The sequence below is a fragment of the Mobula hypostoma genome, chromosome Y (assembly GCF_963921235.1).
Source record: "Mobula hypostoma chromosome Y, sMobHyp1.1, whole genome shotgun sequence".
In the NCBI taxonomy this organism is placed as follows: Eukaryota; Metazoa; Chordata; class Chondrichthyes; order Myliobatiformes; family Myliobatidae; genus Mobula; species Mobula hypostoma.
The window spans coordinates 586,201-602,433 of NC_086130.1; the positions used below are offsets into that span (position 1 = coordinate 586,201).

The window sequence follows — 16,233 nt, forward strand, 5'->3', positions numbered from 1 at the left end:
AAACATTGAATAAATATTTCCATTCGACTGGGTAGAACGCTTTTTCAGCATCCAAAGGTACAACACATTGTGGAGTTTTAGAAGAGGATGAATATATAATGTTAAATAGTCTCCGAACATTTGAAAAGGAATAGCAACCCTTTATAAAGCCTGTTTGATCTTTACAAATAATTTTACCCAATATATTCAACAACTGATTGGCCATTATCTTTGACAAAATCTTAGGGTCAACATTCAGTAATGAAATAGGTCTATATGAAGCACAGTCAGTAGGATCTTTATCTTTTTTAAGAATTAAAGAAATAGAGGCCTCATAAAAAGTAGAGGGTAAGTCACCTTTCACAAAAGAATCCTTAAACATTTCCAACATATATGGAGAGAGCAACTTTCCAAATTTTTAATAAAATTCTGCAGGATAGCCATCAAGTCCTGAGGACTTACCAGATTGCATTGAAAAAATAGCTTTATGAATTTCGGCGTCAGTAATTTGAGCATCGAGAATCTTTTGATCCTCAGCCGAGATTTTAGGAAAAACAATCTTTCGTAAAAAAGCATTCATTTTAGAGAAATCTAACGGACATTGAGATTTATATAGTTCAGCATAAAAGTCTTGAAAAATCTTATTAATTTCCTCATATTCCTGAGCTAAGGTACCATCTTTCCTACAAATTTTCATGATTTGCCTTTTGGCTGCAGCCATTTTTAATTGAGATGCAAGCAGTTTATTATTTTTTATCTCCAGACGTATAAAATTGGCTCTTTAATTTAAGTAAATAACCTTCAATGGGATGAGTTAATAACAGGTTATATTGTGATTGAAGTTCCACCCTTTATTTAAATAAATCAGTATTGGGGGAAATTGCATAAATATTATCTAACTAATTTGTTTTGAAAATCTATCTAATTCTGCTTTAGTTTGTTTTTTAAGTTTGGCTGAATAAGAAATAATCTGACCGCGTAAAAATGCTTTAAATGTATCCCATATAACTAATTTAGATGTACCCCCTATATCATTAAAAAGGAAAAAATTCTTTTATCTGGGTTTCAATGAAAGTGACAAAGTCAGAGTTTTGCAATAATGTCTGAGACATGCGCCAAGGTGGGCGGGCAAGAGTGACATCATCAAATTCAAAAGACAAACTCAGAGGCGCATGATCAGAACACTAGGCAAGAAGCGGGGATGGATTATAATATAATCGATCCTTGAATATTTTTTATAAACTTGTGAGAAGAAAGAATATTTTCTATTGTCGGGATGAAGATACCTTCACAAATCAATCAATCCAAAATCAGTAAAAAAGGAATTGATAAGTGACGCGGATCGATTTGGAAGTTGCTGATTGCTTGAGCTCTTATCAATCATAGGATTTAAACAACAATTAAAATCCTCACCCGTTATGAGCATATATTCATTTAAGTCAGGCAGTAAAGCAAATACCTTTTTTAAAAAAAAGGATCATCTAAGCTAGGACCATACAAATTAACCAAAACAACTTTTCTATTACAGATTGTTCCTTTAACAATTAAGAATCTACCATTAGAATCTGATTCAATATCCTCTTGAATAAATATATTAGGTTTAATGAAAGTAGACACGCCTTTTGTTTTACTCTGAGAAGTAGAGTGGAATTGCAAACCATTCCACCATATAAAAAATCTGTTTTGATCTCCTGCCCTGATATGTGTCTCTTGAGCAAAAATTATATCAGGTTGGAATTGGTTAATAATTTTAAAAGTCTTCTTTTGTTTAATAGGATGATTCCATCCACGTACATTCCAAGTTATTATATTAATCCGTTTGAACAGCATACTATAATTTCTTTCTACTTTATACATGCACAGAGCACATACGAATACGGAATGATCAAAGATGGTGGCGATGACGAATACAACCAAATAAAAAACACGCATGCTCCGGAACCACCCAATGGGAAAAAACTAACTCTAAACCCACCCACCCACACCCGGAAACCCGAAAAAGGCAAGCGATCTACGATAGGGTTCAAAGCTGCTGACCGCTCTGTGTTTTCTTTCCCTCCCCCCAGTTAGTAAAAAAGTAGAGTGACCTTGTGAAAAAGACAATAATGTCTCGGGAAAAAAAGGTATTTACATTCCATCGACTGATAAACAAGAAAGAACCAAAATGATGTTATCTCTTAGAGAGAAAAACCAGCGCCATGTTTAAGTTTAATATCAATTCCCTAAAAAAGCTTTAAATTCAGTTATAAAATGTTATAATAGAACAGAAAAATATATAAAAAGCCCTATTAGTAGGAAAAACTACCAATTAGCTACGAAGTATTAAATTAAAGGAACAAATCGCCTTATCTTCTTTCCTCAGTCATAAAATGTCCAGAGATCATTTGAGCAGAGATACTTAAACCGTAAATCTTTTCAAAGGAAAACCAATAATAGGCAATAAAGAACAATTCCCCATGTTCTTTAATTAGACTGTCGATGAAATATACAAGTGACCTTCATAAATCTTCTTTCCAAAATGCGAATAATATACAATTAGCCAAACAGCCTTTCAGATGGATCATTCAACAGCGGTGTCTGTGACAGCGGCAGGCAAAGCCTGAACAAAATCCAGTGCAGCTTTTGGTTCAAAAAAAGTACGAGGAGGAGAATTAGGAGGGAAAATTTTAAGTTTTGTCGGATACCTCAGAGACGGGAAAAGATTCTTATCGTATGCTTGTTTCATTACCAGGGCAAATTTTGATCTTTGTTCCATTATCTCTCTTGGATAATCTTCGTAGAAGAGGAGCTCAGATTCCATAAATATAAAAACTCTCCGTTTTCTTGCCTGTCGCATTATTTGATCTTTAGTTTTAAAGTGATGAAAGCAAACCAGAATAGATCTTGGTTTACTAGAGTCCTTCAATTTCGAGATAAACGCCCTGTGTGCCCTTTCTGTAGCAGGCGGCTTTGATAGAATGGTAGGAAATAAAGTGTGGAAAAGCTTACCAAAGTAAGCCGTTAGATCTCCATCTTCAGCTCCTTCCTGCATCCCAACAATTCTTATATTCCTTCGTCGAGACCTAGTTTCCAGGTCTGTAATCTTATTTTGATATCTTTCCAAGCAAGTTGTAACTTCAGACAGCTTTTGCTTAGTTATCTTCAATCCTCTTCGTGTGAAATAACTTGAGTTTCCAGGTCTTTAAGTTTTCCCAGAAATGACTTCATTTCATTACTATTCTTTTCTAGTTGGTCTTTAATTGATCCATTCTGATCCTTAACTGAATTCAGTGTCCGAGCGATATCTTCAGCCCACGATGGCATTTCATCAGATCTTTCCTTTTGCACCTTTCCTTTCCCATTACCTTTATCACTAGGTTCAGGTAAATTCTTCCCACTTCTTGTAGACATAGACATATTGATCACCCTCAAGAATCAACAAGTTTAAATTCAAAGCTTAAACTAGGGGGAGAGAAAGAAAACTAAGAGCAGCAGAAAAATACTGCTACTCCATTGGCAGACAGGGGCGGTCCCTCCATAGCAAACTTATATAGTTGTACTGTGTAGAGCATTCTGACAGGATGCATCACTGTCTGTATGGAGGGGCTACCGCACAGGACCGAAAGAAGCTGCAGAAGGTTGTAAATCTAGTCAGCTCCATCTTGGGTACTAGATTACAAAGTACCCAGGACATCTTCAGGGAGCAGTGTCTCAGAAAGGCAGTGTCCATCGTCAAGGACATCCAGCACCCAGGGCATGCCCTTTTCTCACTGTCCATCAGGTAGGAGGCACACAAGTCTGAAGGCACACACTCAGTGATTCAGGAAGAGCTTCTTCACCTCTGCCTTCGATTCCTAAATGGACATTGGAGCTTTGGACAGTACATCACTTTTTTAATATACAGTATTTAACACCTTTGCCCCCAACTGACTCCCGCTACCTAGCGTGAATAGCCGTCGATCCCGCCAAACGGTGCAATTGCTTTGTTGCGGATACGGTGTGAGGCACCCAATGATCAGCCACGACACAAATATCAAACAATATACCAAGTGCGAGTAAAGAATTATACTTCATAGCAAGTTTTGGTGATAGGTTAGTAGAAACAACTACAAGAAAAGGCGCCACATAAGTAACTTATCAGTCTTGTGCACATAATATTTTAATACATTGGAGCTCACGCCTCCGATTCCATCCACAACGTTCTTCCGAGACTCCGGCCACCTTCCAAACCCACAAGGTCCGGTGTCCGCTGCCCTGGAACCGCTGTCCGTTCCTCACACGTCCGTCCTCTCTGCTCGCCTCCCGAAAAAGCCCGTGCTCCTCAACTCAGCACACATATACAAGATAACAGAACATGACTTCCATTGGCTAACAAATGAATACAATTTCCATTATCACACTGTATAACCCAAACATTGCGGTTACAGAGAACCCCTTGCTCAGCAGTTAACAGTACGAGAGACCATTTTAATATAACAATTCAGAGAAGCCATTTTGTAATAGACAATTAACAAGTAACAGTCTAGCTAATATTACTGAGAACCCTACAAGTTTTTGTACGTTCTCTTAAAACTATTCAATATACATAATTGATTTACTTGTTTGTTTATTATCATTATTTTATTTATTATTATTATATCTCGCTGCTAGATTGTGTGTTGCATTGAACTGCTGCTGCTAAGTTTAACAAATTTCACATCACATGCCAATGATAATAAACTTGATTCTGATTATTTGTGGCAGGGATTGCCTTGATCCATCTACTAAACACATCTATGATCACTGAGCAATATTTGTAATGATGCACACTAGGTAGTTCAATAAAATCAATTTGTAAACATGAAAAGGGGCCTCCAGGTAGGAGAGTGATGCCCAACACACAGGGTGTCCCCTTTCCCACGTCGTTCTTACAGCATATTAAACATGCTTTTGTCCTCTTTGCTGCCACTTGCTGCAATTTCCGAAGCCACTATGTTTGCAGCAAACTGTTTACCCCTCCCTCATTTCCGAGGTGAGTACAAGTATAAGTATAATCAAGGAGGATTGGTAGAGATTGGGTAGGGATGCAGACCTGTCCTGCAGGGGTGAACCAGAGGCCCGTCACAGGACCCTCCTTACAGCCCATCTGTGACCACAGTCTGTGTTCCTCCTCAGGGGCGTCCCCTGAAACCTACGTATGACTTGCATGTCTGGCATACCCGTGCTGTCTGAGAGGCGCAGGGGGTTTTGGTGGGGCCCCGGTGGGACTATAATTTCGAGTCTCTGGGCTGTGGCTTTGTCAGTCTCATCAGCCATGGCGTTACTGGTGGAGGTTTTATCAGTCTGGTGGACATGAGCGGAGCATTTGATAATGGCCAATGTTTTTGGAAGCTGCAAGGGCAGTGAGCAGAGCCTGTACAAACGTAGCATTGCTAATAGGATGTCCTGAGGAGGTGAGGAAACCCCGGCATTCCCAAAGCATTCCGTAGTCATGAGCTACCCCGAAGGCGTATCGAGCATCAGTGTAGGTGTTTGCATGTTTGTTGGTGGTGAGGATGCAGGCATGAGTGAGGGCAAATAACTCAGCTTTTTGTGCTGTCACAGCTGGTTGAAAGGCTGCCTGCTCGAGCACCATGTCATCTGTGACCACAGCATAGCTGGAACATCTCTGGCCTTGAGGGCCCATGAAAGAACTACCATTAGTTATGTCAGGTTCGGTAAGGGTTAGTCTGTGAGGTCCTCATGGGCTGTAGTGAGGAGTTGATTTCGTTGTACTCAGTCGTGTTCAGAATCATTTGTAACCTGGATGGCGATGTTAGGGAAGTGGCCGGGTTTAAAGTGGAGCAGAGAGAAAACGTCAGCTGTAGGTTGCTCAGTGAGGCTGTCTCATAGCGATTTTGTCGTGCCTGAGTGTGGTGCTGTGTCTGTCGAGAGGTCAAAAGCTCCACCACCAAGTGGGAAGCCAGCACATTTACAGGCTGATGTAGGGTAATATTAGAAGCTGCAGTTACCAGGATATATACTGCCTTCCCTGAAACTCCACCCATAGGGGTTGCGTCCGTTGGTATGTTCATTCAGACCCCTTGAACCCTAGGGGGGGAATGGTGGATTATTCTGGGTTCCTCTTGTGGATCACTACTTACAACGTGCAACATTTTCAAGAGTCATTTAGCAGAAGGATTGTTCATAGAGAATGGGGAAATGGTCCGGTTTGAAACTGGGCGTCTCTGTTGTCCCCAGGACACCTTGCCTTCCAGTTAAAACACGGTCCAGGCTGAGCTCCCCCGGCATGGGTGCTCGCTGGGGTGGCCCATTTCTTCGCTCAGGGGGAAAAGGTCGTTGGGGTCGTCCCCTTATTGCCATCAGCTGGACGGGTCCTGGGTCATATGGACCATCACAGGAAGTAAGGCCAATCAGTGAACTGATCCCAATCCTGGTTTCCTGGTTCCGGAGCATGTTTACGATGCCGGCAATTATCTGACCCCCATCGGTGTCCCTCACTCCGTTGGACAAATTCATACTTAATTACAACTCCCTTTGAGACAGTTCTGGACTCTGCGCTGGGATCCCAGTAGTAAACTACAGCCCGTCACATCTGATTACGGTCATTATCTGGCCAGTGGTCTTAATAATCGTGGCTAATTTAAAAGGGAGACATCGGAGCAGCAGGGCATTAAATTGAGGGGAAGTATTCCCATTATTGAAGATCTGATCCCCTGCATAAGTCCTGTAGCATGATACGAAGTGCTCCCAATAATCCGACCCTGATTCCCTGGGCTTCAGTTTATATTCTAATACCTTGGGGATGTCAGCAGGCTGTTGGAGTGCTTTTTCCAAGCCCTGGATTATCTGATTGGTCTACTCTTCCTCGTTTAGTGTCCTTCCCTCAGTTCTCGGCACGTCTGGTATCCCGGTTCAGCCTTCCATTTCTATCCCTCGTCCACAGATAATATCATGCAACAAGATCTGAAGAGATCCTGGGGGGTAGTGTTATACATCTGAATTGTGCTCCACATGGATTGTGCAAAAAGCACCAGTTTCTCCTTTCTGTCAGGGGCCTGATTCTTTATTATGATCATCTGTTGTGGTTTCCATGGGACTTCGACAGGGATAACCACCGGCTGGTCTTGGTTCTCCCGCCCTGGGATTTGTCATCAATCGAGTAGGTTACTGTCTCTGAGATTCGGTGGGGGAGTTTTCTTGGGGACTGAGCTTAACTGTTCTTCAGTATCTCCCCGTGGGATGGTTGGATATTGGGACTCTGTCCTCCCCCCTCCCTTTGCTTCACCCTTCCTCCCAAGGTGTTGGAGAACCCTGGAGAATTTTCAGGTCCTGAGGCTAGTAGCGATTTACGATACGGTGGTGGGGGTCTTGTCTCTAGTCAGTCCTCATTGAGATCACTCTCATCAGACAGGGTCGGTAAGCCAGACATGCTTCCGGGATCCTGTATTTCTTTCCCTATTTTATTCCTTGATCAAGGTTTTGCATTTATTATGACTGATCTTTTTCTGGACCATTTTTATGGCTTGTTCACAGTTTGTCGCATCCCAAGTTCCTCCCCATGGCCACACTTCATCCCCCAATTTCTTATGCAAAATACCACAAAGCACTTAAATCTCTCTCTTTATCATGAAACAATTCATACTTTTTACCTAGTGAAGTTCCTGCACCTTTTAAATCACACAACAGATCGTATCCCAGGTTTTTGTCTTTTTACCAGGCACGGTGTCTTCTGCTCAATTCTCCTGTGATTCTTACCGGACTTTAATTTTTACCTAATACCTGCGTACAGTATCTACTGTTCAATTTTCCTGATTTGTTTACCCAAGTTTGATTCTTAGACAACTTCAAATTTTACCTGACCTGTGCCACCTATCCAATTTTATCTTTCCTGTTTTTACCAGACACCTGTCAGCTGTCCAGTTTTCAAATAATTGCCCTACCTTATACGAGTCTCTCAGCAGATTCGATCTGCGTCCCGTCAAGGTCCTGTGCTGAGGTCCAGGTGAGGGGCAGAGACTCACACCGGTATTGTAGGGAGCGACAAAGACAATTCGTCTTTGCGGGCCCGATCGTTCCCTGTAGATGGGATGTTCGGTCTGTCACTTACTCAGCTCGCCTCCATGTCACAGTCCCTATGTTGGTACCCTGCTCACTGTGCCAGATGTGGAAGTTGAATTCGGATAAAGTCACTCAGAGACCGTATTAGTACAAACTCTTTATTCAAAGCACCTGGGGCTTACTCAGTTAGTTGCTCAAACAGGAACAGTCTGTCTGTGACTGTTCCTGCCCGATCCACCAGACTAACCAGCAATTCCCCTTACAACATAGATATATTTGTTCAGATACACCCCACACTAGACAGACTGGAGTTAAAGTTATCCACTACATGACAGCCCCGAAAGACAAATTACAAAATAGGCATAATGAACCGAGCATACACAAAGAGACTGGAGTGGCCCTGTCTTTAAGCATGAGTGCACATGAGATGAGCATCCTGAAGCCCTAGCTAGCTACCTTCAAGAAGAAATATGGCTCAGCATGGCTTAGCAAATCTATTATTCATCAGGCTGCTATTGTTTAACGAAGTTCTAATCCTTTTGCATACTTTATCAATGCATCTTTCCAATTTCTGTTGGCTTTATATCTTAAACTTCCAATTCCACCGTCCTTTGGACAACTGTTGATAAATGTATCTGCTAAGCCAGGTAAGGAAGTACGGTCGTTTCTGCTGATCTGAGACTAGTGTCCTATCTCCATGCTTTATTACTGTTTATTTTTCTACCATCTAGAAAAACTTTTCTTCATTAGAGCATTGAACTTGCATCTATCTTAGGTTTCGTCTGTTTCCATAACTTTATTTGTCGGGTTCATTTCATATATTCTCTGTATCTCTTTTAATTTATCCTTCTTGGGTATGCAGTTTTAAAATTTTGTCTGAATACATTTTCACAACATTCCTTTGTATTCATTTTGTAGTAGTAATGATAGTTTATTAAAGGCACTTCTGACGGTAATTATATAACAGCCAATGTTTTTTGTACTAGCTGGTCATTCTTGAGTGGGATTCCTAGGAATTCCTCTTTTCTTCCATCAGTTTCCAAAAGTGTGTACAACTTCGAATGTTATTGATAATCTGTGTAGATGTTAATTGATTGTCCTTCTACATCTTACATGCTTTCAGTTCTGCCTGTTGTGTAGATGTACCAGGAGATGTGCTTCCTGATGCTAATACCTCTGTTTTAGAAACAATTTAGCCAATTGAACTCCTTCGTTAATTGTTGAGGAGCCATCTGGGAATCAGATCTGGGTTCAATAGAGCTGTTTCTTTGTATTGATTTGCATCCTTATTGCATGTTATTATTTTTGCACGGTCACGTTGACTGGTAGCAAGCAATTCACTCGTTGGGTGATGATATTTGGTGTCTTAAGAACAGTACACCATTTATTAATCTTTTCTGGTTCAGGTTGATGAAAAAACATCAGTCTCCTTTCTTAGATTCTATGTCCAGTCCTTAGTGTCCTCATTTCCTTGGAATTTATAGCAAATTGTGACATGGCTAGCAGCTCTGTTACTGCAATGTTGTGACCCTCACCGGACTTGTAAAGTGCAATCTTAAGAACACTGATAAGTCCCTATCAGGTTCATCCCATAATTCTGTGTTTGGGTGGTAATGCTGTTTCAGAATACTGTCTGATGTAGGAGATGTTTCCTAAATAGGAGTGTCACTGGCAGGACTGAATTTGAGATATCTACTGGGTTTTTTGATACCTTTTCAGTTTGCTGTTAAGTATCTGCACTTTGCACTGATTATACTAGTTCTTTTGTTCTCAGTCAGGTAAAGCAGAGATTTGCTTTTTGCAGTCATTATTGTACTGTATTTTCAGATTATCACTTTTTTCTTTATCATTTAGCTAAAAATTTCAGTTCACTTAATTCACATATTCAGTCTTCTGACTCATTACACACATTTATTTACATGCAAGCACACTTGGATGCTTGGATTTCCAGCGTCTAGATTTTCTCGTTTGAGGTTTTACATTTCTTTAAATGTGAAATATTTATCTAATATCTATCCAGTTTTTTTTCTTTTCCTCATGCATTCCCTGGATTTTACCCACGCCTTTTTGATATTGCCTAAAAGTCAATTTTTGTTAGAGTCAACTTGGATAGCATATTTCGATTTCTGCTGTAATCCTGTCAAATTTAAATAATTTGTTCAGGTATTAAAATTCAAACCCTCTGTCATGTATTCAATTGGAAGTTAAATTTTCCCTTTCTCTGTAGTGAACTTAACTACTTTTGGCCGTGAAGAACTTGTTGCGCAGAACAGTTAATTTGTGCTTGCTTCTACAATTGACTTGTACAGTCTGATAATAATTTTACTGATATTTCACCGGTTCATATAATTTTAATGTTATTGATACTTGGCATCTTGTAACAATTTTTGTTCCCTAGGGCTCTGAATTTGTGCTAATTTTTATCGCTAAATGGCAATCAATGTCAAATATTATGCACTTTTATCTTTATCTAAGAAGAGTATTTTGAAGTATAATAGTTTCCTTTTACTTTTGAACTTTCTGGTGTATTGAAGTAAGAACAAATACCTCATAGCTCTTCACTTTCTCAGAGCAGTGTAGTCATTTTTCTATGAACATCCACATTTCATAAGGCAATTATAAACACGAGGTCTGCTGGAAATCTTGAGTAACACAAACAAAATAACGTTGTGGGCTGTGTATCTTTATCAGGACTGGAAAGGAAAGAGAAAGAAGCCAGAATAAGAAGGTTTGAAGGAGGGGAAGGAGTACAAGCTGGCAGATGATGGGTATAATTCGATGATGGGGAAGGTTGGTGGGTGGAGGAGAGAGTTGATGTGAAGCTGACGGAGGTAATAAGTGGAGAAGGTAAAGGGCTGAAAAGAAGACTGATAGGAGAGGACAGTGGATAATAGCAAAGCAAAGTAGGTGGGATATCAGAGGAAGGTGATAGGCAGGTGAGGGGAAAAGAATGGGTAAGAAAGGAGCTACAGTGGAGAAATGTAAAAGGAGGAGGAGGAAGAAATCAATGTTCATGCTGTCCTATTGAAGGCTAATCAGGTGGAATATGAGGTGTTGCTCCTCTGAACTGAAGAGGCCATGAACTGACATGTCAGGATGGGAATGGGAAGTAAAGTTACAATGCTTGGCCACCAAGGAATCCTGCTTGTTGTAGCAAATGGAAAGAATATGTTTGATGAAGCTCTCTCTAACTTACATCAGGTCCCATCGATGTAGAGAAGTCAGCAATCAAGTACACCAGGTATAGTGTATGATTCCGACAGACTCACGGATGAAGTTTTGCCTTACTTGAAAGGACTGTTTGCAGCCATGAATGATGATGAAAGAGAAAGTGAAGGGGCAGGTGTGGCGCTTGGGTAAATCAATGGGGAGGGATAAATGGACAAAAGAGCCCTAAGGAAAGCGGCGAGTGGTAAAGGGAAACAATGATGCACTTACAGAAGTTGTAGAGAAGGAAGTGTTAGATGCAGAGGCTTATTTATGGTGATGGGAAGACTGGGTGAGCGCCAATGTCTAGTACATGGAGGAGGTGCAGGTGAGGGCAACATGGATGACAGAGGAAGAGAAATCCTGTTTCTTAAAGAATGTGGGCATCTCACATGTACTGGAATAAAAAACCTCACCCTGAGATCAGGTGTGGCAGAGATGGAGGAACTGAGAAAAAGAATAGCAGTTTTATGTATGGTAGGGTAGGAAGAGGTGTGGTTAATATAAAACTTATCCCTCCTTTTTTAATATCTCTGTTTCCATCTCTGATGTTAAATTGTCTATTGATGTCTTTTCCGATTCAAGTTTATTTATCACATGCACATTGAAATGTAGAGTGTTAATAAGCAACATAGTTACTGATGTGCTGTGGGTAGCTCACAAGTGTTGCCATATGTTCCGGCACCAACATAGAATGTCCACAATGCTCTGTACAACGACACAGAAAACAATAAAACGGAATCAAAGAAGCAACAAAACAACAGCAAACTTTCCTTTCTTCCTCCCACTCATACACATGGATAATCCAGGATAGCCCTCCAAGATTTGGCTTTTGGGCTTCTGCACTTCTGATTGGAAGGACTAACTATTCTGGATCTATGTGTTCTAGAATTCAAAACACTTGGGTACACGTGCATAACTTTACTCCTCTCTGTAGTGTGCTTTTCTTTAACTGCAGTGAATTTGCATTTCCAATGTTAATATTTCCAAATCAATAAGACAGTCTTGCACAATCCTGCAATGGGTTGATGTCTGCTGCACAGATTCAATGAGCCATTTTCTTTGCTTTTAATGTGCACAATTAATGTATTTATTTTGTTCATTGTAATTGTGCATTTGCAATTAATTGCCAGTCTTAAAACTAATTGTAGTATCTTGAAAGCTACCATCCAAACCAGTAAATTACCTACTTATTAATGACCTATCCTAGCTGTACCACATTTTAATCACGTTTAATATATATTTTCTGTCAATTGTCTACAACTCCCAAGCATATAAATTCTGTTTGATCTCTTGCACTACCAAAACGTAACTGCACAACTTCCAAAAGGCTCAATTGCTGTCAGTTCTTAGCTTTTTGAATGTATCACTTCTTGCCTTCCCAAATTATCTCTTCTAAGTTTTTAACCATGCTTCTGAATTCAATTTAATTGTTGAATCCTGGAACTAGTTATATATCATAATAAATAATTTGTTTCATTCTTTCTCTTTGACAGCAGTAATTGAAATTTTAACCTCTGATAATTAGATGATCTAAGATAAGGAGATGCATAATCCTGCCAAACTGTTCCTGTGAAAATGATCATTGTTGTAATTACGCGGGGGTGGGGAGAGGAATTCAGTTTGAATAAAGCTTGATTTTGTGAAGATTTGGAAATATTAACATTGGAAATAGCAAAAAATCAGTAATCTAATACCAAATTAATTCTTGATTTACTATTTCCATATATATACTTCTAATTGTCTGAAATTTGTTTCCTCTAAAGAGCTGGGGGGACTGCTGAAATACGTCAGACCATTCCTGAATTCAATCAGTAAAGCGAAGGCTGCTCGGTTGGTTCGGTCGCTGCTTGACATGTTTCTGGATATGGAGGCAGCAACTGGTCAGGAGGTAAGAGCTAACTAACTTGGAATATGGCTAACTAAGGCAACACACACAGAATGCTGGAGGAACTCTGCAGGTCAGACAGCATCTATGGAAGTGAATAAACAATTGCTGTTTCAGGTCAAGACCTTCATCAGGGCTGGAAAAGAAGCCAGGAAAAAAGGTAGGGTAGTGGGGGTGCGGGTGAAGGATTATAAGCTAGAAGTTAGTTGGGTGCAGAAGGGGATTGAAATAAGAAATTAGGAGGGGATAGGTGATAGTTTAACTGATGTTTTGATCTACTTACAATTTTGATTTGGTTAAATTGAATTCCCTAGAGTTCTAATTAGTGCAGGATAAATGTCTGTCATGATCAAAAGTCATTGACATCTCATACATAAACTTACTGTATCTTGGACTTGCTTAGATGGGAATAAAGTTGGTGGCAGGAACCATCTATCATTCCAGCTGTTAATAGCTTGTAATCTTCCCAAAAATTGGCTTTGAAATGCTTTGAAATCAAAACCTGCAAAAAGTGTACCCAGATTTTTAATTATGATATTTAATTATTGTTGGTCTTAAATGTGTTGTTCCCATGTATTAATTATCACTTCTTTTTATTTGGCTGTTGTGGCTTTTGCAAATTATTTTCATGCCCAATTGCTTAATACGTTCTTTTGTCCATGCCATTCATGATTTTACAGGTAGACTTGTGCTTAGAATGCATTGAGTGGGCAAAATCTGAGAAAAGATTATTTCTTCGCCAGGCTTTGGAGGTAGGTTTTCCAGTTAATTATTGTCTTCATAATGGAAGTAAAGTAGATAAACATTTAGCTTATCTACATTCCATGTGCATACATAAGGTGTTCTGCTTTCCTCTGATAGAGGAAGAAATGTAATTTTTTTGCCCTCCGTTTCTGTATAGCCAAGATTTCCTTGGTCATGACAGCAACCTGCTATTTTAATCAGGAAGCTCATTGCGAGGAATAAAGTTTTCATGACTGATTTTTTTTCATTGCAGAACTTTCTTTGGATTAGTGCAAAGATTCTTTATGATGTGACTTGTTGCTAAAAATAAGCTGTATTTTTTAACAAACTGGTCAAAATGAATGTTTGAAATTGTAAGCAGAATTCTTAGGTTAAGTTCCAAATATAGATCATATTTTTTTATTAAATGGAATCACCTCTAAAGAGGTTACTAAGTGAATTGACATTAACTTCAATTAATCTTTGTTATAGGGTGGTTGAAAACTAAAATTTGCTATACCTGGCATTTATTTAAAGCTCAATGATTTGTGGAGTAATAATTTAGAGCTGTATTCTGGTATGTGTTGTAGAACAATAAAGGACTATAAAAAGTGGGGCGTCAATTGGAGAAATTGCTTTATGGATGAATTTGAAAACTAAAGTGAATAATTATGACTCAATTTGAGACAGATTTGCAGTAGAGCCTTCTGATTCAAACTATACTTGTTTTTTGAGTTGAGAGCAATATTGACTTTAATTTTTAGTAGTCAGTGTGCGCAAAATCTCATGTTGTGCAAATTTTTTTCCTGTGATAAAAGTACGTGCGCACTGAATGCACACATGGCACAGTTTATGTAGGTTTACAAAATATTTGACATAAAACTGCACAGGATAACAACAAAAAACATACATATTTAAGTCACTCAGTTATTTTTTCCCTCTCCTGTCTTTGGCATTTACATAGTCATAGTCATAGTCATACTTTAATGATCCCAAGGGAAATTGGTTTTTGTTACAGTTGCACCATAGATAATTAAATAGTAATAAAACCGTAAATAATTAAATAGTAATATGTAAATTATGCCGGGAAATAAGTCCAGGACCAGCCTATTGGCTCAGGGTGTCTGACCCTCCAAGGGAGGAGTTGTAAAGTTTGATGGCCACAGGCAGGAATGACTTCCAATGATGCTCAGTGTTGCATCTTGGTGGAATGAGTCTCTGACTGAATGTACTCCTGTGCCTACCTAGTGGATGGGAGATATTGTCCAAGATGGCATGCAACTTGGACAGCATCCTCTTTTCAGACACCACAGTGAGAGAGTCCAGTTCCATCCCCACAACATCACTGACTTTAGGAATGAGTTTGTTGATTCTGTTGGTGTCTGCTAGCCTCAGCCTGCTGCCCCAGCACACAACAGTAAACATGATAGTACTGGCCACCACAGACTCGTAGAACATCCTCAGCATCGTCCGGCGGATGTTAAAGGACCTCAGTCTCCTCAGGAAATAGAGACGGCTCTGACCCTTCTTATAGACAGCCTCAGTGTTCTTTGACCAGTCCAGTTTATTATCAATTCGTATCCCCAGGTATTTGTAATTCTCCGCCATGTCCACACTGACCCCCTGGATGGAAACAGGGGTCACCGGTACCTTAGCCCTCCTCAGGTCTACCACCAGCTCCTTAGACTTTTTCACATTAAGCTGCAGATAATTCTGCTCACACCATGTGACAAAGTTTCCTACCATAGCCCTGTACTCAGCCTCATCTCCCTTGCTGATGCATCCAACTAAGGCAGAGTCATCAGAAAACTTCTGAACATGACAAGACTCTGTGCAGTAGTTGAAGTCCGAGGTGTAAATGGTGAAGAGAAAGGGAGACAAGAAGTCCCCTGTGGAGCTCCAGTGCTGCTGATCACTCTGTTCGACACAGAGTGTCGCAAGCACTCGTACTGTGGTCTGCCAGTCAGGTAATTAATAATCCATGACACCAGGAAAGCATCCACCTGCATCGCTGTCAGCTTCTCCCCCAGCAGAGCAGGGCAGATGGTGTTGAACACACTGGAGGTCAAAAAACATGACCCTCACAGTGCTCGCTGGCTTGTCCAGATGGGCGTAGACATGGTTCAGCAGGTAGACGATGGCATCCTCAACTCCTAGTCGGGGCTGGTAGGCGAACTGGAGGGGATCGAAGTGTGGCCTGACCATAGGCCGGAGCAGCTCCAGAACAAGTCTCTCCAGGGTCTTCATGATGTGGGAGGTCAATGCCACCGGTCTGTAGTCATTGAGGCTGCTGGGGGGCGGCGTCTTCGGTACAGGGACGAGGCAGGACATCTTCCACAGCACAGGAACCCTTCGGAGCCTCAGGCTCAGGTTGAATACATGGCGAAGTACTCCACATAGCTGAGGGGCACAGGCTT

General features: G+C 40.3%; 1 protein-coding gene across 1 annotated transcript in view; it reads left to right on the top strand.

The window, feature by feature from the left end:
• Window positions 1-16,233, top strand: part of LOC134341060 (26S proteasome non-ATPase regulatory subunit 11) — a 184,021-nt gene that overhangs the window by 94,900 nt on the left and 72,888 nt on the right. Inside the window, exons 3-4 of the mRNA XM_063038808.1 lie at window positions 12,972-13,096; window positions 13,774-13,845. Coding sequence (XP_062894878.1) covers window positions 12,972-13,096; window positions 13,774-13,845 — 197 coding nt within the window. The remainder of the gene's footprint in view (window positions 1-12,971; window positions 13,097-13,773; window positions 13,846-16,233) is intronic.